This window comes from Sapajus apella, unplaced genomic scaffold (assembly GCF_009761245.1).
Source record: "Sapajus apella isolate SASKATOON/1434 unplaced genomic scaffold, GSC_monkey_1.0 scaffold44, whole genome shotgun sequence".
Classification (NCBI taxonomy): domain Eukaryota; kingdom Metazoa; phylum Chordata; class Mammalia; order Primates; family Cebidae; genus Sapajus; species Sapajus apella.
Genome location: NW_022436984.1, coordinates 11,107,531 through 11,135,180, shown reverse-complemented (window position 1 = coordinate 11,135,180; position 27,650 = coordinate 11,107,531). Strand labels below are relative to the sequence as shown.

The 27,650-nt window shown below is 45.0% G+C and overlaps 1 protein-coding gene across 3 annotated transcripts; it reads left to right on the top strand.

Annotated features, from left to right (window-relative positions):
* Window positions 1-220: 220 nt before the first annotated feature.
* On the top strand, window positions 221-27,262 carry CDC42EP3 (CDC42 effector protein 3). 3 transcript variants are annotated; one of them, XM_032239336.1, is made up of 2 exons: window positions 221-873; window positions 24,496-27,262. In XM_032239336.1, the coding sequence occupies exon 2, from the start codon at window positions 24,735-24,737 to the stop codon at window positions 25,497-25,499; it is 765 nt and encodes a 254-aa protein (XP_032095227.1). In that variant the 5' UTR covers window positions 221-873; window positions 24,496-24,734; the 3' UTR covers window positions 25,500-27,262. The 3 variants fall into 3 exon arrangements, with proteins under 3 accessions (XP_032095227.1, XP_032095225.1, XP_032095228.1); XM_032239334.1 differs by having other exon boundaries at window positions 221-1,538; XM_032239337.1 differs by lacking the exon at window positions 221-873 and adding an exon at window positions 1,299-1,425.
* The last annotated feature ends 388 nt before the right edge of the window (window positions 27,263-27,650 follow it).

Sequence of the window (27,650 nt, the reverse complement as noted above, 5' to 3'; positions counted from 1 at the left end):
TTCACTTCACCTTAACGTCAGCCTGGTTTTACAACGTCGGCTTAAGGTACACCCTCTAAGGTTTCAGATAGACCCAGGGCACTGCGGTGATGACCTGAAGCTGGTATCTCTCGGCAAAGTCAAGGTGCCTGGGAGGTTCTTCGCGTTGTGCCAGGATTTCCATCCAACCTGGGAGTCTCGGGGCATAGGCCAGACCCCGAGCGTCTGACTCCCCAGGGTCCCAGCCCCTTCCCCAGGCTGATCCTGCGGGCTGGGACCTCCCAGCCGGAAAACACTGCCCTTTCCTGTCGCCTACTCCTTCCACAGGCCGATGACTCTCAGAGGAGGAGGAGACGGAGACCGATTAAGAAAATTAGCATTCATTAACCCGGTTCGAGCTCAGGCCCCCGCGGAGGGGAGGGGCGCGCCAGGCGGCGGCGTCAGGGTGACCGGCGGGCGCAGGTGCCGCCCCAGGCGGAATTTTACGCTCCCGGGCCGGCAGCTGCACCACGAGACTTGCGCCTCGTCGCGAGTCTGGGGCAGCCGCCAACAGCTTGCCCCTACTTTAGGCAAATCCCTTTAAAAGACCCCGAGGGAGAAGACACGCCTCCCCCTGGACTGGAGAACCTGTAGCGTCTGCAGTTCGTCGCCTGTCCGGCTGCTTAGCCGGTAGCCCCGGCATCTCCAGGGCGCTAAGTCCACTCTCCGGGTTTTGGCTGCAGCTCCGAGGGGAGCGAGCTGGAAACTGACAGAACGCGACCCTCCCCCTCCGCGCTCACCCGAGCCCGGGCTGCGAGGGACCTGGGGAGCTGCGGCCGGGCCGGGGCGGCGCGCTCAGGTGGCTTCGCTTCCCTGCGGGTCACCGCCCCCCACGCCGGAACCTCGCACAGCTAGGTCTGCCTGTTGGGATCAGGAGAGGTGGGCGCACGAGGTTTACTGCGGGAGTCCGGGGTGCGGGCGGAGTCCTATTGTCCCCATGCACCCGGGCGGCAGCACCTCGGGGTCCCTCTTTAAACCGAGCGTGTGGCGACCTTTCTTTGTGCTAAGGGAGCCGAACGCGGGTTCTTCTCTAAGGGAAGTCGCCTACTTGGAGATGGCGCTGGGGAGGTAACAATGGGCGCCCATTGTCCTCCGAGGGTCCGCCGTTGACCCCCCCTGCGCGCGCCCGGCCGCCTGTTGGCCCCAGGCCAGGGCACAGGTACCGCGTCCGGGAGGGTCGGCCCCGCCGCCCGCGCCCTCCGCCCCGCCCCGCCCCTGTCCGGCCCCGCGCCGCCGGCCCCGCCCCGCGCCGCCCCGCCCTCCGCAGGTTCAGTCCTCGCGTCCGGCCGCCTAGCGCTCAGTCGCGCGCACCTTCTCTCGCGGCCGAGGGGCTGCGGCGCGGGGCCAGCCCGGAGACCGGGCCGCGGGCCTGGGGAGCCTTCACGCCGTCTCGGAGCGGAGAATGCGGTGAGCAGGCGCCGCGCCGGCAGACCTAGCTGGTTCTGCACGCACGGGCAGGCTGGTTCTGCGTGTGCCCGCGGGGGGCTCGGGGCAGCGGTTGAGATCCTCGGCAGCGGCCGGTGAGTCGGGAGAGCCCAGGGCTCCTTCCTCTGTACCTGTCTGTGAGTCTGTCCCGCCCGCGACTGCTTTCCGGCGTGCGCTGGTGTTAGGCTGGGAAACCAGCAGAGAGCCAGGATACTGAGGGCATCGCTTTCCCACCTCGTGTTCAGAGGACCGAAGGGGACGTAAAGCAAGCCAGGAGGGGGTCGGGCGGCCAGGCCGGAACGTAGAGCTCCTCCATTTGCGCCCACCACTTTTAAGGGTGGGGCTGCGCGACCGCATTGCACCCTCTGAGCTACTGACTGAGCCATTCTGGGCGCTTGTAGAATTTTCCATAGGAGAACAAGCCTCACTTCGCTACCGCGCCCCTCGCGTCGTGGATTGGTACCAGGGCCGCACATGGGTACATCGCACAGCTCTGCTGTGGCATCGCTCCCCTGGTACCCTCTCCTTTCATAACGGAGAGCATTGTTAGTGGGGCGACAACTGCAGATCTGGCTATTGACTTTTTTTGTTTTTTGTCTTTTGACCGTGACAGCTGAAACGTTTACAGGGTTGTGGGGTTCCCCCGACCTTTCTCCTTGAAACTAAGTGCCTTGACACAGACAAATATCAGACATGTGAGGACGAATGACTCTGGCCATTTTTTCTTTATGAATTATTATGCTCTATCCCCCTCTCGACTTTGGGAGGCATGTGTTTCATCTTATAAATAGAAAGTAGCATATTTTTTGGCAGGATCTCCTTCATACTGTACAGTCTAGGAGAGGTCAGTTTAAAAATAAATACGCACTTGAATGTTACATTACCGAGAGCCAGGCTGTGGCTGGGACAAGCTGCATGGACAGCAGCATCAAAGCCGGGAGCGCAGCTGTGTTGAAAGGAGTAAAAGCCCCAGAGTGCAGCCCAGGCTGACAGTCAAGTAATTACATTTTGTTAAAAAAAAAAAAAGGTGGGGGGGAGGGGGGAGCGAATTAAAATGAGAGCGGGAATAGGATTGTGAGGAGGGTATTGCAACATGAATCTTTCCAGCCCGGGAGTATTTGGAAGAGTGGGCTGCCGGTGTGTGCTGAGGGTGTAGGGGGGCTCTAGGGAGGGAACTGATAAATGCGTTAGGGAGACAAAGATTCCGTCCCCATCCCCCCCAGATCTTAGTTCTCACAATATCCAGGAGTTTCTTGGGAGTACTGCCTTTTAAACGGAACAAAATTAGAAGAGCAGCAGATGTCTGTATTTTAATAGCAAAGCCAGTCTTAGGGACTTCCCCTTAACATCACAGGGAGAAAAAAAGACTCGCCAGGAACCACTGATGATGCCCTAAGGGTCTTGTCCCTAAGACAATTTAAAAGGCTCCTGTAATGTTCTAACTTATACAAGATCTTTCATCTTAAAACCAGGAAATGTACCTTCTCTTCCTTTCTGGACAGTTCCAGAAGTCTATTCTTTCATACCCCCTGCAATTTGTATAAGCTCTTATTGGCAGTTAATAAGCTACACAGGTATGTGTGTGATGCATATCCTTTTCAGAATAGATTTAGACACTCAGAAATAAGTTGGAGTAGTTGTGAAATATTTAGCACTTTCACGTGAAATAAATGATAAAGGTCATTTATATAGTCAAGGAATGGTTGAAAGTTCTTCACGAAGTCTCCCGAAGAATGCTGCTTTCCCAGTGGGCCTCACCCATTGAATAAAACAACCCGTCCCTGGGCTCACGGATAAGAACTTTAAAGGAAAAATTTGGAAGCGTTTCTGGATCCAAGGCAGTTTCTGTTTTCCAGTGGTATCATCTGCTAGAGATTTACATGATGAATTCAATGATTAGAACATGGTGCTGAGGCTGTGGCAGCAGCTACAGGCTTGAAATAAGATGAGCTCCTCTTTCCCTCCATCTGAGCAGTGAAATTGTCTCGCATATCTCTATGTAACAAGTAAAAGCAGCTAGAGTAATAAGTGTGGCACACTTTCTGCTTTTTAGTGTACATTTAAGTGTGGTGCACGATGAATGATACAAAGCTGTAACAGTGATTGCAAAAGAGCTCACATGAGTTCATTTGCTCTTTCTGTGCTCCAGCCTTTCCTTTAATGTGGTATTTTGTTTTATGTCCAGCACGCTCACAAAAGCTGTGCTTTTTCACTTACAAAGTTTCTGGTATTCAACAGTGTTGGGGATAAAATTGCTTTAACCTATGTCACCCAAATATTTTTTTTAACCAGGCCATAGATTTTTCACAAATTCTTTGCCCATTACCTGTAACATTTATCCAGTGGGTGGAATATAATTCATAACCTAGAGACCTCCAAGAAGACTACTCTGGTTGTATTATTATTATGAAGATTCTTGCCTTCAGTCTGATTTTATCTAGGCCCAGTCTCATTCCTTACCAGAATTCTTTGAACCTGTTTTTCTTTTCATTGATTGAATGAATCTATTTTTAAATGCAGTATGTTTGCCAGAGAACAAGTATAGCCATTTTAAAGTACTGGATTCAGCCAGCCACAAAATCTGTATGTCTCGCCAGGCAGAGAAGACCAAGAATTCTCCTCATATATTACATCGCTCATTACTTTGGATGTTATAAGCACTTCCTAAGTGGAACCTGTCCTACGTGTCAAGCACTCTTCTTAGCCCTTCGTCTTGATTATTTGTTTCTACCAATCATCTTATGAAAGAACTATTTGTATCCCCATTTTACTGGCGTAGAGACTTAGGACAGACCAGTTGTATAACTTACCCAACGTTGCAATAAGCAAAACACCTAAACATGCATGTGCAGTTTATCAACACAATATGTGCAGGCATAAGTGGCTAGTCCTGTGTGAAAGTCAGCAGCTCTTTGGGTTAAGGGGATGGGGAAAAAAAACACTTTGAACTTCTGAAGCCTCCCTGAGTCAGACTGCCTGGGCACGTGTCCTACTTCTGCCACTTAACACCTGTGTGATTTTGGGCGAGTTACTTAGCCTGTACCTCAGTTTATCCATTGTAAAATGGGGATAATACCATTACCCTGACAATTAAAGGAGTTAAAAAAAGATGACGTACTCGGAACAGTGCCTGACCTAGACTAGGCACGATAAAAGGTTGAGGTTTTCAGTGTTGCTCTTGTTTCCCTAGGTACTTAATACTGGTTCCGTCATTTAATATTCATAACTATTCTTTAAGATAGATAACTACAGTGGTCCCCTCTTATCCATGGTTTTCCTTTCTGGGTGTCAGTTACCCACAGTCAACCACAGTCTGAAAATAGGTGAATACGGGACAGTAAGATATTTCGAGAGAGAGAAAGAGACCGTAGTCACATAATTTTTATTACATTGTTATAATCGTTCTATTTTATTATTAGTCTCTTACTGTGCCTACTTTACAAATTAAACTTTATCACAGGTGTGTGTGTGTGTGTGTGTGTGTGTGTGTGTGTGTGTGTGTGTATAAATAGTATAGGGTTCAGTACTGTCCAAGGTTTCAGGCATCAACTAAGGGTCTTGGAAATATGTTTTGAGGATAAAGCAGACTATTATATTGCTGTTCTTCAGATGAGAATACAGGCTCAGAAAGGTTTAGTGACATGGTCAAGATTACACAGCTCAATAGCAGAAGCAGGGTTTGAACTCAGGTCTCTTTCACCTTATACTAAATCCCACACCCCCACAAGCAGGGAGGAGGGGCAGAGAAGTTGTGAAATCTGATTTTTGTTGCGACTTTTGGCCTCTGGCAAGGACATAATTTCATATCACCCTGTATCTCACAGTTGAAGATGACAGTAATTGCCAGCTTTCGGAATACTATGTAAATTATTTTATTATTAAAGATGGTTCAAGCCCACATATATGGCAACAGCTTTCTCCTACAGTTAACATAAAGCAGTTTAATTTATGCCATAAACGAAGAGATTTACTAAATGTGGGGCTCTCTAGTGAGAAAGCAAGCCAAGCCACAGCCAGGGACAAGAATTCTGGGGGCTGGGGATGTAGTGGAGCTCTAGTGTAGACCATGTGCTTGCTTCAAAGTTCTGGGAAGTCAGGGGTTGCAGGGTCCAGTAACCACGTCTGGACAATTCCCTCCTTGAAGGCAGGAACTGCACTACCTGGGCCTTCAGTCCTGGCACTCAGTGGGTGCTTTAGTCCATGTTTGCCAATGATGTTGCTGCAAGAACTCAGCAGAAGGGGAGCTACACGTAAGGCTGACAGAAAGGCTCTGGGGTTCTGTCCATGGCAGAAGTCAAGCCTTGTTACAGTTCTGCATGTGCCCTGGGCCCTGCTAGATAAGAAAGGTAGAACAAGAAAGCCTTTGAAACCTCGAGAGATGTCCTGGAAAACCCAGAGGGCCTGCCTGGCCTCCGCTGCTTTGATGCTGTGGGTTTGTGACTAGCTGTGGGGGTCAGCTCCAAGGACTTCTCAGACTGAAACAGGGTTCTGGAAAGGACAGCCCGAAATAACTCAGGTTGCCTCAAAGCCGAGGGTTACAACGTTGGAGCTGTCCAGTTCCTTTTGAAATCTCCTGTCCCCACCCCTCAAAGGCTACAAAACAAAACAATACCCCACAAGCCAGAATAAGTAGCCATGTAGTTCTAAAGCAATAGTCAGGTATGTTTATTTGACAACAACAACAAAAAAGCTTTCGTTGGCCTCAATACACTTCAGTGCCAAGTTTCATCAGAATCACATGATGATGGACTGAATTCGACAATACTTCTGTTAGAAAAGCAGTTTCCAAATTTTAACCATACAGTTTTATAATACAAAGCATGATACTGATATTTAAAAGATTACTATTTCTAAATGGCCAAGTAAACTGTGTGGAAGATGATGAGTTCCAAAGTAGTGTTTGCGTACTCCTTACTGCTTGCCTAAATCATGAATTAATAGAATTCTAGAATCCCAAATTTAAAACTCTTTAAAAAGGATTTTCAGTGAATTGGGTTTTATTTCCATGTTAGATAAAGTTATTAACCTTCTGGCCTTTGGCCCTTTGTTAAACCGTGTTGCAGAGATCCCACACCTGCAATCAGATAACAGGGCACCACCTAGAGTGTACTTGGAGCCATGAATGGCATCAGAAGAATATTCTGTGGGACCCCACTTTGATGAAAGTCTCTTTCTGCAGGACTTTTCAGAGCATTTAAAAAGCCCGTGTATACAGTGAATCTTCACAGGGAGGTAGTGTCTGGAGTTTCTCAAATAGTTTTGCCCACTGAGCAGCTGCAGGACTAGGCTGGCAGGAAACACACTCTGGGAAACACAGAACAGAAGCTACATAACTGCAATGTGCCCTAAAGAGCTGGAGGAACCCAGGGACATTTTAGAGAACCACAGGCGTTACAGGAAGAGAGCCATGAGAACGAACCAGGAGATCCTGGAAAACACTGATAAAACTAATGGAGAATTAAGTGAGGGCAATCAAAAGGGGTGTGTGTGTGTGTGTGTGTGTGTGTGTGTGAGTAGAGATTAAAAAAAAATACAGATTCTGGTCTTAGCTCTGACCCAAATTGTATAACTTTGACCTCTTGAGGTTTTCTTGTTCTCATCTGTAAAATGCCACCATTTGTCAGGAGATGATCTCAGATAATCTCTAGCTCTAGAATCAGTGAGCCAGGATCAGTGGCACCTATTAGCTCAGCTATCTTACTACTAATAATGTGAGACTCTGGGTTGAAAACCAGACCGGAGCAGATCTCTGGCAGAGCAGCCTGAGCAAGCGTGAAAGGCAGGCAGGGAACTTCAAAGACAGGCCTCTGTTTAGACAGTTTCCACATTCGGGAATCCGTCATGTTCTAGTAACAACCTGAAGGTCCTCTTTGTAGACACATCTTGCCAATGATAGATCACTGTCGTGAGTTTAGTTGAAAAAGCTTTTCTGTCCAAATACATCATAATCATTTAGGCTACACAGAGTTTTTAAAACAAGCAGAGGCATTTTTGGTGAAACGTGGCTTTGCCATTCAGAATGTGTTTGATTTCCTTACCTTTTTATTTATTTTTTTTTAAACTTTTGTTTTGCCAAGGGTCAGTTCAGACTTAAAACATTGATTTTAACATAGCGGGAGATGAGGCTCTAAGCCCTTGGCTGACCGGCTAGTCACAAAACAAATCCTTCCCCTTCTCTGGGCAGGCTCCGTCCCATCACCTGTGAAGAAATGGCAGAGTGGAAGGGTGGGGATGGGAAGTTCTTGTATCAGAGGCATTTCCATAGGGTCTCTGTTGTTAACATTTACTGCATTTAAATTGTCTTTTTAAAAAACTTCTAGGTTCAGGGCTACATGTGCAAGTTTGTTGTATAGGTAGACTCATGTCATGGGGTTTTGGTGTACAGATTATTTCATCACCCAGGAACTAAGCATGGTACCTGATCATTACTCTTTCTGCTCCTCTTCCTCCTCCCACCCTTCCCCCTCAAGTAGGCCCCAGTGTCTGTTGTTTCCCTCTTTGTATCTGTTTGTTCTCATTTAGCTCCAACTTATAAGTGAGCACACGTGGTATTCGGTTTTCTGCTCCTGCATAAGTTTGCTAAGGATGATGGCCTCCAGCTCCATCTGTGTTCTTTATTGAAACAAGTGACTCCCTAATTAGACTACTGGCTCCTTGAGGGTAGGGACTGAATCTAGTTTATCATTCATCTTTTCTGCAATAGGACTTAATGACAAAGTGGGCAGTATAGCCTGGTTATACTATCTGATTCTTCCTGTAGCATATCTTCTCAGTTGTCAAACCAGAAATCTTTGTCACTTACCTCGCTATGTTAGTCAGGGTTCTCTAGAGAGACAGGACTAATAGGATAGATGTATATATAAAGGGGAGTTTATTAAGGAATGTTGACTCACATGATCATAAGGTGAAATCCCATAATAGATCACCTGCAAGCTGAGGAGCAAGGAAATTAGTCCGAGTCCCGAAACCTCAAAAGTAGGGAAGCCAACAGTGCAGCCTTCAGTCGGTGGCCAAAGGGCTGGGAGCCCCCTAACAAACCACTGCTGTAGGTCCAGGAGTCCAAAAGCTGAAGAACTTGGAGTCTACTATGTGAGAGCAGGAAGCCTCCAGCACGGGAGAAAGATGGAGGCCAGAACACTTAGCCAGTCTTGTCCTTCCATGTTCCTCTGTCTGCCTTTATCCCAGCCACGCTGGCAGCTGATTAGTTGGTGCCCAGCCAGATTGAGGAGGGGTCCGTGTCTCCCAGTTCACCGACTCAAATGTTAATTTCCTTTGGCAACACCCTTGCAGACACACCGAGGAACAATACTTTGCATTCTTCAATCAAGTTGACAGTATTAACCATCACAATAACTTATTTAAGTCCTGCTGTAGTAAAGTTATTCCTTCCCAGGCTATAGAGCATGCAAGGGAAGTCACCCCCAGTCATTTGGTTCTGGTGATAGAGATCATCTGAGGGCCCTGTGGAAACAGGTCAAGCCCCTGCTGGAACCATCTCAAGATCTCAGCGGAGAGGTTGGCAACCCCCACCAACACTTTCTCATGCCTCAGGGGTGACTGAGGCAACTTGGCACCCATGTGTCCACTTACAGCATGGAGTGAGGGTCCTTATATTTCCTAGTGCTACCTAGACCTCTCGCCAGCTGTTAACAAATAAATAAATGTAAGACATTTATTTATTTGTTATATTTGTGTCAGTCTCTCCACAGTGGACTGCATCATTGCCGTGGCCTCAATTTCTAGACTAGTGCCTGGCACTTAGTAGGCCCTCCATAGATATTTGTTGTTGAATACATGAGGGACCAGCCAGGGGCCAGGAAGACATGTGGAAGGCTTTTTTTTTTTTTTTTTAGACAGAGTCTCACTTTGTTGCCCAGGGTGATGGAGTACAGTGGCACAATCTCAGCTCACTGCAACCTCTGCCTCCTGGGTTCAAGCAGTTCTGCCTCAGCCTCCCGAGTAGCTGGGATTACAGGTGTCTGCCACCATGCCCAGCTAATTTTTGTATTTTTAGTAGAGATGGGGGCGGGGTTGGGGGGGGTTCACCATGTTGGCCAGGCTGGTCTAGATCTCTTGACCTCAGGTGATCATCCACCTTGGCCTCCCAAAGTGCTGGGATTACAGGTGTGAGCCACTGTGCCCAGCTGTGGAAGGCTTTCTAAAGCCAGCTTCTCATGTGTTGAACTGGTGAGAGGCACATGTACATGTCACAGCATCAAACTGGAGCCTGTTCTCTTGCTCTCAGTTGGCTTCAGAATGAAATGTCTTCAAAAAGAGTGTTGATTTTTGGCCTTCTATAAAGTTTAGTGTAAGTTTATGCTGGTGATGGGGCTTTGTTTTGTATTCCCCATGGGCTCACCCAGGGACAGGGTCGCTTTACTTACCAGCCTGTGGGGCGAGCTTCAGGGAGAGGTCTCTCAGGGCGGTGCAGGTAGTAAAGCAAGGACTTCTTTCAAATTCCTTTTTCTCAGAATGGGGAATTAGACTATTGGATCCAGAACATTTGGGAGCTTTTCACACTTTATTTAAAACAATCAGTTTAGGCAGCCAGATCCCAAGGTCCGAAAGCAATAAGGTTGGAAGGAATCCCACCATGATCTTCCAGCTTATCTTCCTTATGCGGCTCTAGCTTTTTGAAGTAATAAAAAATGAACATTGCCCCTTCCATTGGGCTCATTGCCTGCCAGGTGCTTTGCCAAGCACTTTATGCTCATTGTCACCCAAGAAGACTCCTACCATTGCTGTTTCCACTTCACAGATGGGGAGACTGGAGCTCCCAAAGGGAGTCGATAGCATTGCTCAAGACCCTTAATTTAATAGGAGGGATGGGAAAGGAGGATGAAAATTGTATTCGCTGGTAAAAAGTATTCTGATTCTGAGGGTAGTCTATTACTTTTTTTTTCTTTTTTGGAAACTTCCTAGAAGCTAGATGTTTCTGCAAATAGAATCACAGAGCCCTTCCATTTCATAGATGGAAGGGACCTTATCTCAGCCCCAGTCTCATTCTGACATGATAAAACCGAGGCCTTAAGTGCTTAAGTGACACAGAGTATGAATCTTCCTCCTTGGCCCAGCTCTCTGCCAAACTTTTTTAAGCCAAGGAAAAGAGCCTGATATATAAGCAGATAATAACATAATTTCTTTGGTTAAAAGGAGAGATTGGCCCTACTTATCAAATATTTAAAGAAAATAACAATGTGTCCTTTTGTTTTTTGTCTTCTCTTACACATCACCAATTCTGGCGGGGCCTGTCCAGAGACCTTCACATGGCTGTGACTTTTCAGCCACCTTGTGCTGTCAGCTCACAGTAGGCTTGCGGTCCAGTTTATAAGCACCACCAGCCAGAGCCTGCTCCATTCTATGCAAATACGATTACATAATAATTATATTAATATATAATAATTTAAACCCCAAAGCAGGACTTTCTATTTATCATTCAGTTCATTCCTGTGGGTTTCATCCGGCCCCAGCTCTGGGTTCAGGTAATTGTGGGTCTCCTGTTAATCTATAGATTTGATAAGTGCATCTCCTGTGTCTTCAAAGTCACTTGCCCTATCAATAATATTCCTTTAAGTCTTGGCTAAAATCGGCCTATGACAAGTAATCGACCCATCTATCAACTGTGTCATGTATGTAAGCAGAGTGAGGTCCCAGTGGACTTTTTATCAGTGCCTACTGAGCATATATCGCCTAAGTGTTCAAAACCCAGACGTTTACTGAAGATCGATATGATAGTAGTTACCAAGTAATTGTCTCTTTTTGGAAAATCAAATTTCATTTGCAAGCATGCATGTGTGCGTATTAATTACTCCCTGTCGTTTCTTCAAAGGTTCTCATAAATGGTTTCATGATCAGAAGGAGATAAGTGATTGATTTTTAGGACCTTAGGCTGTTCCTTACTCAGCAAGCCTGGAAATCTGGACTCTCAGGCAGTATGAAGTCCTTTCCGATGATTACTGCTCCTCCCTAGCCTTCCGTTTCCCTTTGACAGAGTTAGCTGTGCCCACTCCCTAACCCTGCACCCTCCAGATAACCCTACACCCTCCAGATCCCATCACTTCCAGGTCTGCCACTTTGAGGTTCATTCCATTTACTTTTTTTTTTTTTTTTTTTTTTTTTTAAACCTTAAGGTAGAAACAAAATTGAAGTTGAATAAGAGAAGGTAAAAGTCCTCTTTGGTCTCAGCTTTCTTTTCCATAAAAGGTAAAACCAAATGAACTTAGAGTGAACTTTAAATGGAAGTGAAAGGATTTTCCTCTTAAAATCATGCATAAGGTAAAGTAAGTAGGTCACCAGAGAATTTAGGAGAAAAAAATGTTAGATTGTATTTATGTCTTAAGGTCGGGGGCTACTATAAGATATCCCAAGTTGGTATTAAAACACCACTTTAATCTCACTTATATAGCAGTTGTAATTTTCCTTACTCGGGGACTTCCCATTTGTTCCCAAGGCTGGAAGAGCCACAAGGGGAGATAACAGATGCATGTACATGTGAATGAGAAGATAGCCCAGCCCTATGCCCCATTGACAGGGTAATTAACCTCTGATCAAACTGGTGATAGGAATCCCTTCCAATTGTGGAGGCTGTCCTCAGGATAGATAGGAAGCATTTTAGCTTTATCTGCAACAATTTTATTGTTGAGTGGTAACAGGCAAAATTTAAGGAGAAAACAGAAGTGGTTATTTGGGCAATTGGATTAGTTTCCCCTCCACCCTATATTTCAGTAATCTGGTTTCTCATTTGGGGAAAAGATAATGCCCATGTTTCCATAGCACTGTAGATTTCACACTCCACTCTGATAACCTGTGGTTATTATAAAGTTTGGGACGATTATCTCCAGTTTACATGAAGGTAACTGGCACCCAGTATATTGGGGCTTCTTACAGGGCTGGCTCATAGTTTTGGCCCAGTTCTTTCCCCACTAAGGCCAGGAACAGCAGTGAGATAGCTGTTCGGTTGGCTCATACAATTGGTGTTTCGTTTGGTTTGGCAAATGTTTTGATAGCTTTTCTTCCCGCTCTACGTATCTGATCTGTGCTAGTCACACACTGATCTTCCAAACGACCCTTTTCTGTCAGCTGTCCATTATAGTTTCTTGAGGCTCCCTTGTACATTTTAGGCCAAATGAGCCAAGTTCTCCCTTAACACATCTTTTGAAAAGAGAGGAGAGCAAGTTTGTTTCTCTAGGGCCTCATTCTTTAAGTAGAGCAAATGAGTTTGAATTCAGGGGACTGTATTGTCAAACTTTCCTTGAGTCTTACCTAAGATACTATTTACACATTGCAGTCAGGGATAGGAGTCCAGGATGTCCACAAATATTTGCCTTAATCGCAAAGATCCGTATGGTCCTGTAGAATTATTCCAGCCTGAATTGATACACTGTTAAATTATTACCCTACATGGATACGGGAAGGGTAAAATGCTTTACACATAGAAAAATGAAAGATAGCCTTTGCCACAGAAGAGAGGAGACAGCTTCTTGTTGCATGTTTTTTGTTCTGTAAAAGTCATAAAAAGATTCCATCTTGCATTTTCAGCAGAGCAGGCAGGGTTGAAGAGGAAGAGGCACAGCAGTCTCTTTCAAGCTTTTTCATTTGTTTATCCATTCAACAACTTTTTTTTAGTACCTGCTATGAATAAGATCTCCTTCTTTCTCCCAGATGACAGCCTGTTGGGGGAAGAGTTAAATAAGTAGTGATAACAATCCAGTGTGATAGTTGGTAGGTTTGAGGTGTACACAAGATACTATGGGACCTTAGGAGGCCATGGGGAACTGGCAGGAGATCCAGCTGCAAGTGTGGGCAGGCCCCCCAGATTGCTGAGGTGAGCTTCACAGCTATTTTATCTTATCTCCAGGCTGTAGGGGAAGGCCTGCCCTTAAAACCCTTGAAAGGGGTTTAAAGCAAAGAGTGATAGGGGTTACAGGAGGATTCTAGGTAACTCACTCTGGTGTAGATTGGAAGATAAGGTGGAGGGATAGGGGAGGGAGGAAGGGAGGGAAGCAGGTGAGGGGTAAATGTCCTTGTGCAGGAGAAAGATCTGATGGAGCAGAGTTGAATGAGGAGAGACAGTCCAGACAGACTGACAGGACTACAGGACTTGATGTAGAGAGGGAGGCAGGTAGAAGGGTTGGGATAATAACTAGGTTTTGGAATTGAGTAACTTCTACCATTTACCAAGAAAACACAGTGTGGGAGGCAGATGCCTAGGGCAGGCAGGAAGAAGAAAGATGGGGAAATCACATCTGGGACAAGGTTTATGAGTATCTGAGAGAAGAAAAGTAAAGAAGTCTGGAATGTAGGGGAAGGAAAAGGCCAGTGCTTCTCAAAACTCTCAAGGAAGAGCCACGGTCTTTTTGTTTCCATTTCCAATCCATTATACAATGCTACTGTGCATTAAGAATATGCAGCTTGGGCCACACACAACCCCCATGCAAGCTCAGCAACATACAGCTCCCAAACTTTTCAGTATCCTGTTCAGTGAGAAAAAAACCTGGTCACATGCTTGATGTTATGGCAATGTCAAAGAGAGCTTGCTTTTAACTTCTATACTTATATCTCATCATGGACTGCATGAATCCACTTTGAGTAGCACTGTTCTAGACTTAAGTAGCTGCATGTGGGTTGAAGGTACTGATTTGGAAGTTATCCCTAGAGGTGGTACGTGATTGCTGGGGCATTGTTGAGGAGCAGGGGATGGGCAGCCGCCATCCAACCCTATGGAAATGCCAACATTTAAGACGGGTTCAAACTTCTTCTGTAAGGGCTCAGTTAATATTTTGGGCTTTGAGAGCTAGATACAGTATCTGTCACAAACTACTCAACTCTGACCTGATAGAGCAAAAGCACCTTTACAGGGATTTTGCAACTTCGACACTACTGAGATTTGAAGCCAGATAATTCTTTAGCAGCATTCCTGGCTTCTACCCACTAGATGCCAGGAGCATACCACCCCCAGTGATGAAAATCCACAGTACTCCCAGACATTGCGAAATATCACCCCCAGTTGAGAACCCCACTGAGCTGTAGACAATACATAAATGAATAGGCATAGGTGTGTTCTAATAAAACTTTATCTATAAAAACAGGTAGGAGGCCGGATTTGGCCCACCTACTGTAGCTTGTAGACCCTTGACTTAAGGGATGGTCAGAAGAGTTTATTCAGTAAAATTTGAGAGCCTTCTGTGTCCCCAGCTCAAGAGAAGGCTCTGTAAGCGATTCAGCATAAAGAGGAGAGTTTTCTCAACAGTAGTGCTCATTTATAGCCCTTTTGCTTACCTTATTCTGAGCTCACCACCCACCTGGAAATATCTGGCATTAAAACCACAAAACCAGAAAACAGGAAAATAACAAATCACGTAATACAGGCCGTCCACAACCCCTAAGAAAACCCCTAAGCAAAGCAGAAGCAAGGCTGGATTATGTGAGGTGCATTCGTGTAGACTTCCTTCAGGAAGGAAGTGAGTCTGGAGCAGGTCTCAGAGGATGTTGTGAATAAAGGCTGATGGTAAGAAGGTGGGAGAGCTCTCCATGTCGGGAACACAAGGTTCTCAGCTTCAGGTTAGGAGGGAAATGAGGTGTTTGTTAGGAAGCTAGGGCGCTATTGTCCCCAGTGAAAGCTGTGGGATTGTTCATGGTCGCATGCAGTGATCTACTTCTGGGAAAAGAATGAACAACATTTAACACTATTTTCTAAGAACAGGATGTTTGTTTTTTCTCCTTGAGGATCAGGGGGACTTTGTTACTTTGCAATTCTAATCTTTTGACTTTTACCACAAAGTCAAACCCCATTTGGGATTATTTTTGACAATAGCAAAAATACTGAAAAGTCCTAGTGAGTTAGATATGGAGGGACCAGTGCCTATGACCCTTTCTGTTCGTTCTTGGTTTCTGACAAGGTCAGGTTAGCATCCCCACCTCTCATCAATGTTGAGCTCTTGGTGCTGTCAGACCTCAAGATACACAGTCTTCATGTCGGCAGTGGTTAAAGAATGCAGGTATGGCTGGAATCCTAGCTCCTCCACATTTTGGGTGATTGGCCACAGACATTGAGCATACCTCTTAGGAAGCAGTCTTAGATGAAGCCTGAGTATTACACGCCTGGCCCACAGAAAGCACTCCTGCTAGCTATTAGTCTTTTGAGAACAAAGCATTTCAGATTTGTCACTTTCCAGAGACCCTCTGTAGATTTGCTCTAGGGTTTGGCCTCTAAGAGCAAATCAACCTGGCTCTCATGATGGAAGGTCTTGCAGGGGTTATGGATTTAACACTTGTGAATTTGAAGTTCACTGTGGGCCATGTGTTGTGGGAGGCAAAAGATGAATAAGCTCATGCTCACAGAAGAGCTTTCAGCCTAGAGGGAAATCATGCATTCAACAAATAAATGTGTACTAACATGTATACAAATAACGCAGGGATGTTTGCAGTGGAAGTAGATCGAGAGTAGAATGATGACCACCAGATTCCAAATATAGCCAGTGCTGGTATGATACAGAAAAGCCATGTTTCACCCCATCCAAGGAACATGGATCATTGTAGAGGGCCCTAGCAGGGTGGCAGAACAGCATGAAAATCCTGTATTTGTCCCTTTACCCCATCAGAGAACTAGAATATTCAAGGGCCCTCCATTTGAGAATGTGGCATAAAGGCAAATGACTAGGAACTTTGCTCTCCAGGGTAGCATGGGTCAAGTGATCATAATCTGAATTTCTGGACGTTGTCAGCTTAGTAATTGGGATCATTTGAAATGACCATTACCAGAACTGGAGAACTGCTTAGAATAATTGCTGGCTTAACAGTTACTTTGTGAGCAACTAAGCAAGTTCCTTGCTTTTGAACAGAGATGAGAATGAATATCCTGGCTGAATATTGCTGAAAACTTCAAGTTCTCTTCCTGTATTGATACTGACCTTGCAGCGTCACAGACCAAGTCAGATCCATTAGTTAAGGAAGCATATGAGCAATTCACAGCAATGGCCTTATCAGAGATTCACATCCACAAAACCAGAGTGCCTGCCTGGGTGCTTCTGACCAGCTCGGGCTCAGTGTCATGTAAAACTGGTTTTGATAAATAACCAGGCGTGAGAGGACTTGCCCTCCTCCTGCCTTGTTGTAACTGCCAGAGATCAATGTCCATATTGAGTCTTCCCCAGTAACTCATTTTTATAGGGAAAAAGGCCCTAATGGCCTCTTTTCAAAAGTGCAGACTTGGTACTATGTGAAGTGGGCCTTCTGTCTTCCAATCTTGCTTCTAAAAGATCTTTCAAATTAGATCCTATAAAAGTGAGATATGTACACAAATTAGCACTGAGTCTCCCATATAGTATTTGTGGGTCTTTATATAATTAGGCTTGTAAGAGAATAGTAAATTCAAGCTGTAGCTGAACCACAAACGTGAAGTTCCTTTATAATGGAAGGTGAGATGTATCAGACTTTCTGAGTGGGTCTGTAAAATACCGCCTGCTCATTCAGGCTAAATTCATTTGCATGACAGAGCTCAGCAGCTGGGAAGCCAGCTAAGAGTTTCATAGTCTTGAAGCTTAGAGCTATGTCCTCAGTTTAGATGATATGGGGAGAGGATAAGAATCTAAAAATAGAAAAGGCATCTTCTTATCTTCTCAAATGGGTGGAGTTAGACAGACTGAAAATATGAAAAGCATCTTCTTTAGGATGCTGGTTACTGGGTGCTTCTGGTTACACTGATTTCTGTCTTAGAAATTGAGCATTGAACTTAAATGAAAATCTAATACTGTGGGTTATTATCCCCTTGAATTTCAAAATTATTTGATTTGGAGAAGCACTCCTACAGAGGTTTGTAAAAGGATTTATATGAGTGCCCACATTTTAGTAATATTTTAGTGTTTCTGATCCCAAAGATTGGCTGGTCATTTCTGTGTTAGTAAGAAGACTGCCATGTTCAAACAATGCCTCTTCGAGGGAAAGTCTCTATTTGTTTTTCTACGGGAAAGTGACTTGGGACCATAAGGAAATTGTCAGTGATCGGTTTCTATATAGGAAATGTGAACACCTCCCTTCATACACTGTTGGGGAGGCGCAGAGTGACCACCTTCTCCTCTGTGAGATCCTCATCCCATGGCCATACTTGCTGTCCCCTCCTCACGCCAGCCCATTCCATCTTTTGAGAAACCTGAGTTCTTATTTGGAGAAGCCAAAATCTGTTTTTTTTGTAGTTTCTGCTTGGTAGCTCTAGGGTCTCCCAGAACAAGTTAATTCCTTTTTCATTACAATCAAATGAATCCTTCAGATCCCTTAAGATTAGTTTTCCCTTTCTATGAGTTTTCTTTAAGCTGCTCTATTCCTTCAGCCTCTTCTCACGTGCCAATCAAGCTCCTTCACCTCCTCCCATTTGCGCCGCTCTGAGCATGCAGGGACATGTTCCAGGTAGCCTTTATCCCTTCTAAATGTGGAGCCCAGTGTCAAGTTCCGGGTGCTTGGCACAGTGGAATGATTATCTTCTCCTGGTTGGCTGCAAAGAGACATAGCCCACAGACGGTTGGGGGTAGGGAGGTGGTGGAGGGTACTTGGCCGAGTCATCCTCCTCCCCTAGGACTGTTGGTTCCAACATGCAGGCATCGTCACTGGATACTCTGGCATAGGGCTCAGATGGTGCAGTGGTGCTGTGTCTGGCTGCATGGATGCGACTGTGCTGAGGCAAAGCGAAAAGTGATCACAAGCTGGAATGTCCTTGAAGGATGTGACAACTAAGCCAGAAATGGGAAGTCGGATGCAGGCTCACTTCCTGCAAGGAGGAGAAAAGAACAGAGCTGCAGGTCCCCGGGGACAGTAGCACCCTTCACCCCACCTTCCCGTTTTTATACGTGCGTGTTTTAAATTAACACTGCAACCTGTTTTGCAGGATGCAAATGATTTTTTTTACCCTTTCTCTCGTCTAAGAATTCATTTAAAAACAATTAGGCAGACCAAACATTTCTATCTTTAAATGGAATTTTTAAAATATTCCAACTCCTTTGTTCTTTTCAGAGTCCTGTGAGTTGCCAATGCATCAACTCTGAGTAATTCAGGAACTGAGTTTTCTGTCATTTTTTTAATAACCCCTTGATTTTCCGCTCCTCCTGGCTGCTGCCCCATTTTGGCATTTTCAGCATCATTCTGTTTGCCAAAAGGATGGGAAGAAATGAAGCAAAGCAGTGCTTCAGTTTTTTTTTTTTTTTTTTTTCTTAATTACTTATTACTGCTGTGATTATTTCTATTATTATCATCACTGTCATTTGCGCTTCAGTCAGTCACAAGAAACTAGAATTATCTAGCCTCATACAGCCTGACTCCCTTCCTTATCAAAACGATGGCTGTAGCTTCCTCTCAGGTCCTTCTGTGTATTGAAGCCCTTGGATTTCTCACAAAACCTGTAAGGAAGCATATCCATTCTCGGCAGCACCGTGCCCACCTGTCTGCCTGCCACATGTTCTCTCTGACCTTGATAGAGGGTCAAGAGGCTGACTGGCGAGCTGGACCCTTTTGTTGAATCTTTTCTCTCTATTGCCTTAGGAACTAGAACCTTTGTTTTTAAAGGAAACTAATTTCAGAGACGAATATTATCTCCAGCGTCATCTAGGAGGGGAAAGAGGAGCAAACCGTGATCCAAGAACTAGGAGAAAGTTTGTGGAACTAAAAAGAAACCAGGAACGTTCATGGAAAGTTCAAATCTCAGGGTCAAGGGAAGGTTTTTGAGAAAGGGCTATGTATAAGAACCTTTCTATTTGTCTTTTAAGACTTGGGAAAGAAATGCAAGAAAACTAGAGAGCCAGGCATGGTGTGACTCATCTGTAATCCTAGCTACTCAGGAGGCTGAGGCAGGAGGATCACTTGAGGTTCAAAAGCAGCCTGGGCAACATAGCAGGACCCTGTCCCTAAAAAGTTTTTTTAATTAACTGGGAATAGTGTTGTACACTTGTAGTCTCAGCTACTCAGGATGCTGGGGCAGGAGGATGGCTTAATCCCAAAGGTTCAATGCTGCATTGAGCTGTGATCATGCCACTGCACTCCAGCTGGGGTGACAAAGTGAGCCCTTGGTTTCAAGAAAGGGGTTCAAGATGAGGAAAGGAGAGGCCCAAGTGAGAGTGCCCAGCACCCTCGGATGGCTCAGTGCCCACAGGTTAATGCCAGTGTTAGAGTCTTGACTGCTGAGAAACATAAAGCTACAATTCTCTCATCTGGGTTGTGGAACACCCAGGAGGGGTCATTCCCTAGTTGTATCTGGTGGTTCGCTTCCGGCCTGTAAGCGCTTCCTGTTTAGCTCTTCCTTTTCTTTCTTCCTAACATCCCTTCCTCCAAGCAGGTTCTTCTTCCTTCTGGGCAGAACACAAAGCCCTGGGGTTCCCCTGACTCACGCTGACTGTTCTGATGCATTGGTCATCTACCACCGGTCTCATAGAACCCAGGTGTCGTCTTAAAATGATGAAGGGGGATAGGATTTCATATCATGGCATATAGGGCCATTCTATCATGAGAGGTTGTGTGTGTGTGTCACTAGTCACCCCTGCTCAAGGAGCTGTCCTCACGGGCCCAGGCCACTCCACTTGCCTGTACTTCCCTCCTCACTCATGCCCTGGCTGGAGCTCCTCCTGCATCCTTGCGCTCTCCCGCCTGTTGAGTTTTCTCTTTCCCTTCCAACTACAAAAGTTTCTCTTCTGAAATTTCTTCCCTTTTGCAAAGTAGAGATCCATGCTGCCTTTTTGGTGAAGGCCTGATCACAGAAGGAAAAAGTGATCTGTCCCATAGCCAAGCTCAGGGAGACGCAGTTCAGGCCTTTTGTGAAGTCTTCATATATCTGCACACTGCCATCGCAGATGCTGCCTTTGGACACATTTTCCTGATGTTTGTGTTATGATCAGTAACTCATAGATTCAGAAGGCTTTTTAGGACCTAACAGCCATGTTCAAAATTGACTTTCCAAGAAAGCATGATCTGAGCCCTACGTATGCATTCATTCACATGATGCATTTCATTCGCATGGTTTGAAAATCCAAAATCATAAAAGGATATATAGTGAAAAATTTCTTTTCCACCCTGTTCCCCCTTCCATCCACTTCCCCTCTCTGTGGGCAGTCACTATTATACATTTCTTATGTGTTTCCAGAAATATTTTATAGATAAGCCAGTACAGATATACATTTTGCACCTTTTTTTCCTTTGATATGATATACATCCTTGGGCTCTTCTCGGATGAGCATATTAAGGGCTCTTCTCGAATGAGCATATTAAATGCTTCTTCATCCTTTGTTAGATCTGAATAGTATTAATTTGTATGGATGCACTTTAATTTTTCGAACCAGTCCTCTATAGGTAGACAATTAGGTTGTTTCCATCTCTTAACTGTTATAAACTGTGCTGGTTTCAACAGCCTTGTTATTTCTCATATATACGATTGGGTAAATCCCTGTAAGTGCAATCTAAGGTCAAAGGGCATATGATTTAGTTTTGATAGATACTGCCCAACTGCCTGAGTTTGGACCTGTTCCTATTTCGACTATCAGTGGATGTGTGGGGCCTGTTTCTAATCCTCATCAGCCCAGCACATTGCCACACATTTGTGTTTTAAACAGGCTTTGGGATGCACCCCTTTCATAATTTGAGAGCAGAAAGAATTCCCAGGGAGGGCGCTCATCAAATGTCATGTCAAGACCTCAAAGCTTTGAGCCCAGCCACCTGGCTTCGTGCTTGATAGCCATGCAGCCTTGGCAGAGTGGCTGGACATCAGCTCTGCAGTAGTATTCTATTTGTAAAATGAGGATAGTAATAGCCTCATGTCTCCTTCAGGTAGTCCATGTCAAGGGTTGGAACAGCGCTTGGTACATAGGGAAGCCCTTGAATGCCTGGACTCAACGAATCCTCCAACCTCAGCCTCCCAAGTAGCTACAGGTGTGCGCTACCACACTCAGCTAGTCTTTTTAGAAAAAAGTTTTTGTAGAAACTCGGCTGCCCAGATGATGTTCCTGTCTCAGCCTCCTGAGTAGCTGGACTATCAGTGGGAGCCCCCATGCCCAGCTAAATTTTTTTTTCATAGAGATGGGGTCTTGCTGTGTTGCCCAGGCTGACTGCAAATTCCAGGCCTTAAGTGATTAACATTTTTCTTTTTTTTAAATAATTGCAACACCCTACTCTGGGACCTGGCCTTGCATAACCCTGCATCCATCAGCTGACCCCAGGCAGCCCTGGCATGCCGTGAGTTGTGGTGGACACACTATCTTTCCATGGCAGCTGCCTTCCTGGCCATGTGCGCTGAGGACACCACTCCTGTGGGCAACTGTTCCTCACGCCACCCAGCTGCTTCTGCAGGCAGTCAGCCAGCCACATTGTGACCAGAGGGCAGGAAGGCCACCTCTGAACAGCAGGGGCCCTAGGCCAGGACTAGGCATTGTACACTCATACAGGAAGGAAGTTCTGATGTTTAAGCAGGAAGAACCTGGGCTTCAACTTTAGTTACCAAGACAAGACCTAAATTAGAAAACCATGAGAGAGAGTGTCAGGACCCATGATCATGTCACTGTTGGCAGCTCCAAGGTCAGCCTACTCTGCGTGAGTATAAACCTCCTCACACTTTTCTGCGGCCTCCCCACACCCAGAGCCAGAATGAGGCTGGCGCTCTCCAGCTTATTGTTTTCAGCCTTCTTAGGCCTGGGTTGCTGGCAAGAATGCTGACACACTGAGCTAGCTGCTTCCCAAACTGAGTTAGCTGTTATCAAGCCAGTGGGCAGTGGAGCACAGTCCTTGTCACCTGCCACTGGTAAATGAATTTAAAACTCTTGCTGAAAGGAAAGAAATATGGGGCAGATGCAGACAGCCTCCAGCTGCTACAAAGCAAATGTGACTCCCTTCAAAACATCAGCTAACCCACCCAGCCTTTGGAGTATTTATTTGCAGTCTCTGCAGCCAGGGGGAGAGGCTCCTGAGGGAAGAGGTCATGGCAGAGCCATTTGGGGAGTTCCTGCCATGGGGAAGGGTTTAATTTCTCTATGTCAGCATCAGAGGTAAAGGATTATTTTCAAAAGATAAAAACATCTCATGGGTAAAAGGACCTGACATCCCCAGTGCCTTCTTACAGTTCATCCCTCCTAATCTTATCATATAGTATGTGCAGGGAGGATGTGTTAGCTTTCCACAGTGGTAACAAACCACCATAAACTTGAGCGTTTACAACAACATTTACCATCTCACAGGTTCTGTGGGTCAGGAATCTGGGCAGGGCTGAGTTCCAGGATCCCACTGAGTTGTGATTCAATGTGGGCCAGGGTGGTGGTCTCATCAGAGGCTCAACTGGGGAAAGATCCACTTCCAAGCTCCCTAACATTGTTGGCAGATTTAATCTCCATAGGCCCTTCATATTGTAACTGCTCACCTCTCCACAGCCAGCAAAGGGAATCTTTCCCTTGTCAGATGGAATCTGCTATAATGTAACCTAATCAGGGAGTGACCTATCACCTTTCCCACACTCCCTTGGTTAGAAGCCAGTCACAGGTTCTACCCACAGAGTGAGTGAGATCATCTAGGATGATAGGGCATACATAATCATGTGAGTAGCAAACGAGGGGATCACCCCATTAGGTCACCTAGTCAGAGAGGTAGGCCATGTGCAGTAGTGGGGGCTGTGCACAAAAAAAGGGGGGTCCACCCCCCTTAGGTCACCAAGGCAAGGAGGTGAGTTGTGTGCAACAAGTGCCATGCACAACACCTCTTATCTGGGGGCTGGAGACTTCAAAGGATTCCTATAGAAGGATGCTGTAAACCAATGCAGTGGGAGCTGAGAGTGTGCTCCTCTAAGGTATTTTATAGGAGGATGATGAGCCAGCACAGTAGCGAGAAAAGCTGACAGGGTATACAGCTGCCGTGGTACAATTACACCAGAGGGGTTCTTCTCCCTCAGTTGTTTGTGGGATCTCAGGCCTGAGGCCTACTTTCCACAAGAACTGGATGCAAGGTACTGCAACTACTTTTCAGGAGGAATAACTCTTGCTCCAAGCCGGCAATGCAGCAGGTACTGAGCACTGCCGTCTAGGTCCTGACCTGCCATATAGCGTCTGCCCTTTCAGGCAGGGGTGCTACGTCCTGGGTCATTGGTTCTGGTCTGGCTGTTTTTCCCATGTACTTGCTTCTGCTCTGTGACTGCTATAGGCATTCTTCCTACTACAAAGTACTATATGGTTATATATAAGGATTATATAAATAGCACTAAATGTCTGTACAGCTCCAACTACAATCCGTTATGATTATATATATAAGCTAGATATAAGTAAGCAATAAGTTATACTTCAGGCAATAATTGTGCCTGGGGTCTGCATAGCTCTCCTTCCTCGGTGCCCATGTTGGGGGTTACTCACAAGCAGTTTTATTCTTTTCCTCCCATCTCGGGATGCCTTCAAATCCCGACATCCTCGACAGCTCAGTACTCTCTGCCACAACCTGATTCCAACTCTAGCTCTCTTGATTATTGGCTATATGTTATTGAGAAAAGGTGACTTTCTGGGGGAAGGGCTTATCCTGAATCTCTATTTTCTTATCTGTAAGAATGTATTCCACTAAGATTTTGCAGGATGGTAGCATATAATAGTTGTCACTTACTAAATAATTCCAGCACCTTTCCTTGTAGGACTGTTCATTTTATTGCATTAACTTATGTACATATGGAATCCAACAATGAAATATCATTAATCTTGCCAGTGTACACATCAAAGCAAAAGGAAAATGTATTTTAAAACAAACCCAGCTATATTTAGGGAGCTGAAATCACTGATTCTATGCTTACAGGAATTCTTAGAATAAAGGAAAAGGACTAAAACCTTAGACGTGTTCATGGCCATATCTAAACGGTACTGGTGTCAAAGATTTGGGATTTTTAAGTCTTTTTCTTTCTCCTTAAATAAGACTAAGATGAAAATTTTTATCCAGTTGTTGAGGGGAAACAATAAGGTAAGTTTGGGTTTAGCTGGAACTGGTCCTGCCATTATTTACAGGTTCTTGTAAAAAAGGGAGGCCCTAGGGTCTTCAGATTATAACCTGCTTTGGTTTCTTCTCCAGGTTTTTCCTGGTGGTGGTGAAGACTGGATGATGTAACTGGCTCTCTAGGAAGCCTCACTTGGCCGTAGCCTCTGGAAGGTTCTCTTTGACCCCATCTCAATTCATAGTGACTTCTGAAGCCACTTGAGAAAAATGATGTGACAGTTCCTATCAAAAAGGATTTTTCAGAAATATATACCATCTGAGAAGAAAGTGGCCCTTTTTCCCTGCTTGCAAAATAGACATCCTCAAATTCCAAAATGCCAGCCAAGACCCCAATTTACCTGAAAGCAGCCAATAACAAGAAAGGAAAGAAATTTAAACTGAGGGACATTCTGTCTCCTGATATGATCAGTCCCCCGCTTGGAGACTTTCGCCACACCATCCACATCGGCAAAGAGGGCCAGCACGACGTCTTTGGAGATATTTCCTTTCTTCAAGGGAACTATGAGCTTTTACCTGGAAACCAGGAGAAAGCACACCTGGGCCAGTTCCCTGGGCATAACGAGTTCTTCCGGGCCAACAGCACCTCAGACTCTGTGTTCACAGAAACACCCTCCCCAGTGCTCAAAAATGCCATCTCCCTCCCAACAATTGGAGGGTCCCAAGCTCTCATGTTGCCCTTGTTGTCACCAGTGACATTTAATTCCAAACAGGAGTCCTTTGGGCCAGCAAAGCTGCCCAGGCTTAGCTGTGAGCCCGTCATGGAGGAAAAAGCTCAGGAGAAAAGCAGCCTGTTGGAGAACGGGACAGTCCACCAGGGAGACACCTCGTGGGGCTCCAGCGGTTCTGCCTCTCAGTCCAGCCAGGGCAGGGACAGCCACTCCTCGAGCCTGTCCGAACAGTACCCCGACTGGCCGGCCGAGGACATGTTTGACCATCCTGCCCCCTGTGAGCTCATCAAGGGAAAGACTAAGTCAGAAGAGTCCCTCTCTGACCTTACAGGTTCCCTCCTCTCCCTGCAGCTTGATCTTGGGCCCTCACTTTTGGATGAGGTGCTGAATGTCATGGATAAAAATAAGTAATAGGATGCCAGCTTTTTTCCTGTGGGGTAAAAGGTACAAAAAATAAACCGCAGTTGAAGAGAAAGGCTTCCGGAGCTGTATTTGCAGTTTTGTGATGGGTTTTCTAAAATAATATTCTTACAAAGTATTTTTCTACCTGTTATGCTCTGTTTGCAAAAACAATTTAGGAAAAAAATAACAAAGCAAAACCTGTGTTGGCAAATCAGAGCCCACTTTCAGCAGGCATTGGTGATGTTTGGCTCATGTATTGTTTGCAGACACACAAGAAATCTGGCTTGGCCAGGATTGGCACTAGCTATGAAGGGCTGGGCGAGTCACATTAAGGAACTTTACAGCACTCCTACATCTTCTGAGCAAAAAGGAAGTCAAAATTTATTTAACACCTAAGCCTTTTTTCTAGACTCTTTTCTATATATTGCTTGGGCTCACCATAGCGAATTCTCCAGTGTTAAAAACTTTTCTGTTTTCACATTTGAACTTTATGGGTTTTGGGGATTTTCTTGTAGTTCTTATATATCCCTATATATTATATCTATATTGCAAATTTTGACTGTCAGCTACTTGTTGGTAAGACACAGGCGAAGTATTACTGTAACTAAGTTATTTTTAAAGTTAAAATATATTTTTACGTGCCTTTGGCTTTTTATTGCAGAGTCTACATTTTATAGATCCCACATCAGATGTTGTCACTTGACTTGTTTCCATTGGGATTCCATTGTAAGCTGTGTATGTGTGTGTTTGGAAAAGTGTATTCATACTTAGTTTTTTTCTTTATGTTATCATACTTTTAACAGCAACCAATAATGGATTGTAAAGTATAAAGGCACAGGTTATTCATGATGCTTCTGCAGAGACTGTGGGCTACACCACGTAATGTTATTTGGAAATATAGGTATATTAGTACAGTACATACTTGCATTACATAGGTACTTCAAGCAACACAATAAAGAGTAAATGATAAAGTGAACTTGCTTGTTTACAGTAATAAACAAGACCATAAGAGTCTAAGTCTAGCTAGAGAAATTGCTTCTCTGAAATGTACATGAGCCTTTCAAATAAGAAATGATTATTTCCCTCTATTCTAATTTTGATTACTTCCTTATGGTTTGAGAGGCTAGAAACTGGGCCTCTCTACTTTAGGATAAATGAACATGTCAAATTTTTTTCTTTTTAATGTCAATACTGATCCACCCTCTCAGTGCCCATTTCTGAGCATCTTCCGAACTTGAACACCTACAGCAAACTCTTGCAAGTCCAGTTTCATCCCTGTAAGACAAATGTCTGTTCATGCAGCAAATGCCATATAGACAAGATTAAGGCAGCTAAAGCAGGGGCAGTAGAGAGCACTTACCCCACCCCAAGGTGGATGTTGGTTAAGGAAACAGGATCAGGAAATGTACACAGAGATTCCTGTCCCTTTGCCAACCACTCCTTCCCCCTCAAAGAAAAACACTTGCACCCAATAACTGCCAGCAACTTCTCTTAAACGTATATTTCTCCTTGAAATGTATCTTAGAAATGACCTCCTCCCAACCACTTCAACAATTCTTTCTTTGGGTTTGGGGTTCTTGCAATTCTATCGTCTAAAATAACCTTTGGACTGCAGGTGAAATGCAATTAGGATTACTAACCCGGTAGACAGAACGAGTTCCCCTAGGCAGGGGTGTCCAGTATTTTGGGTTCCCTGGGCCACAGTGGAAGAATTTTCTTGGGCCACATGTAAAATACGCTAACACAAACCATAGTTGATGAGCTTAAAAAAAACTACAAAAAAAACCAATGTTTTAAGAAAGCTTAAAAATTTGTGTTAGGCTTCCTATGGGCCACAGGTTGGACATAGCGTGCCTTCCTTAACTTCCCAGTTGTATTTCATTATCCATGACTCTGCAGTGTTCTTTTTCTGTTGGACCACACCCATCACAGTTCACAGTTCCAAATAGAAACTTCCCAGTCTATTCTAAATCTTGTTAATGAGGAAGAGTCCAATGTATCTCATTATTTGTAGCCAATTTTAGACTTTTTCAGTATCTCCCCCCATTTTAATTAGTATTGACCATATTCAGTCTTTCATTTTGCTCTTCATCTGTAGCATGACCTCAAGGTAAATGTTATTTCATGAGAGGAGGAAGAGCGCGGCTGTGCATTAGCTCT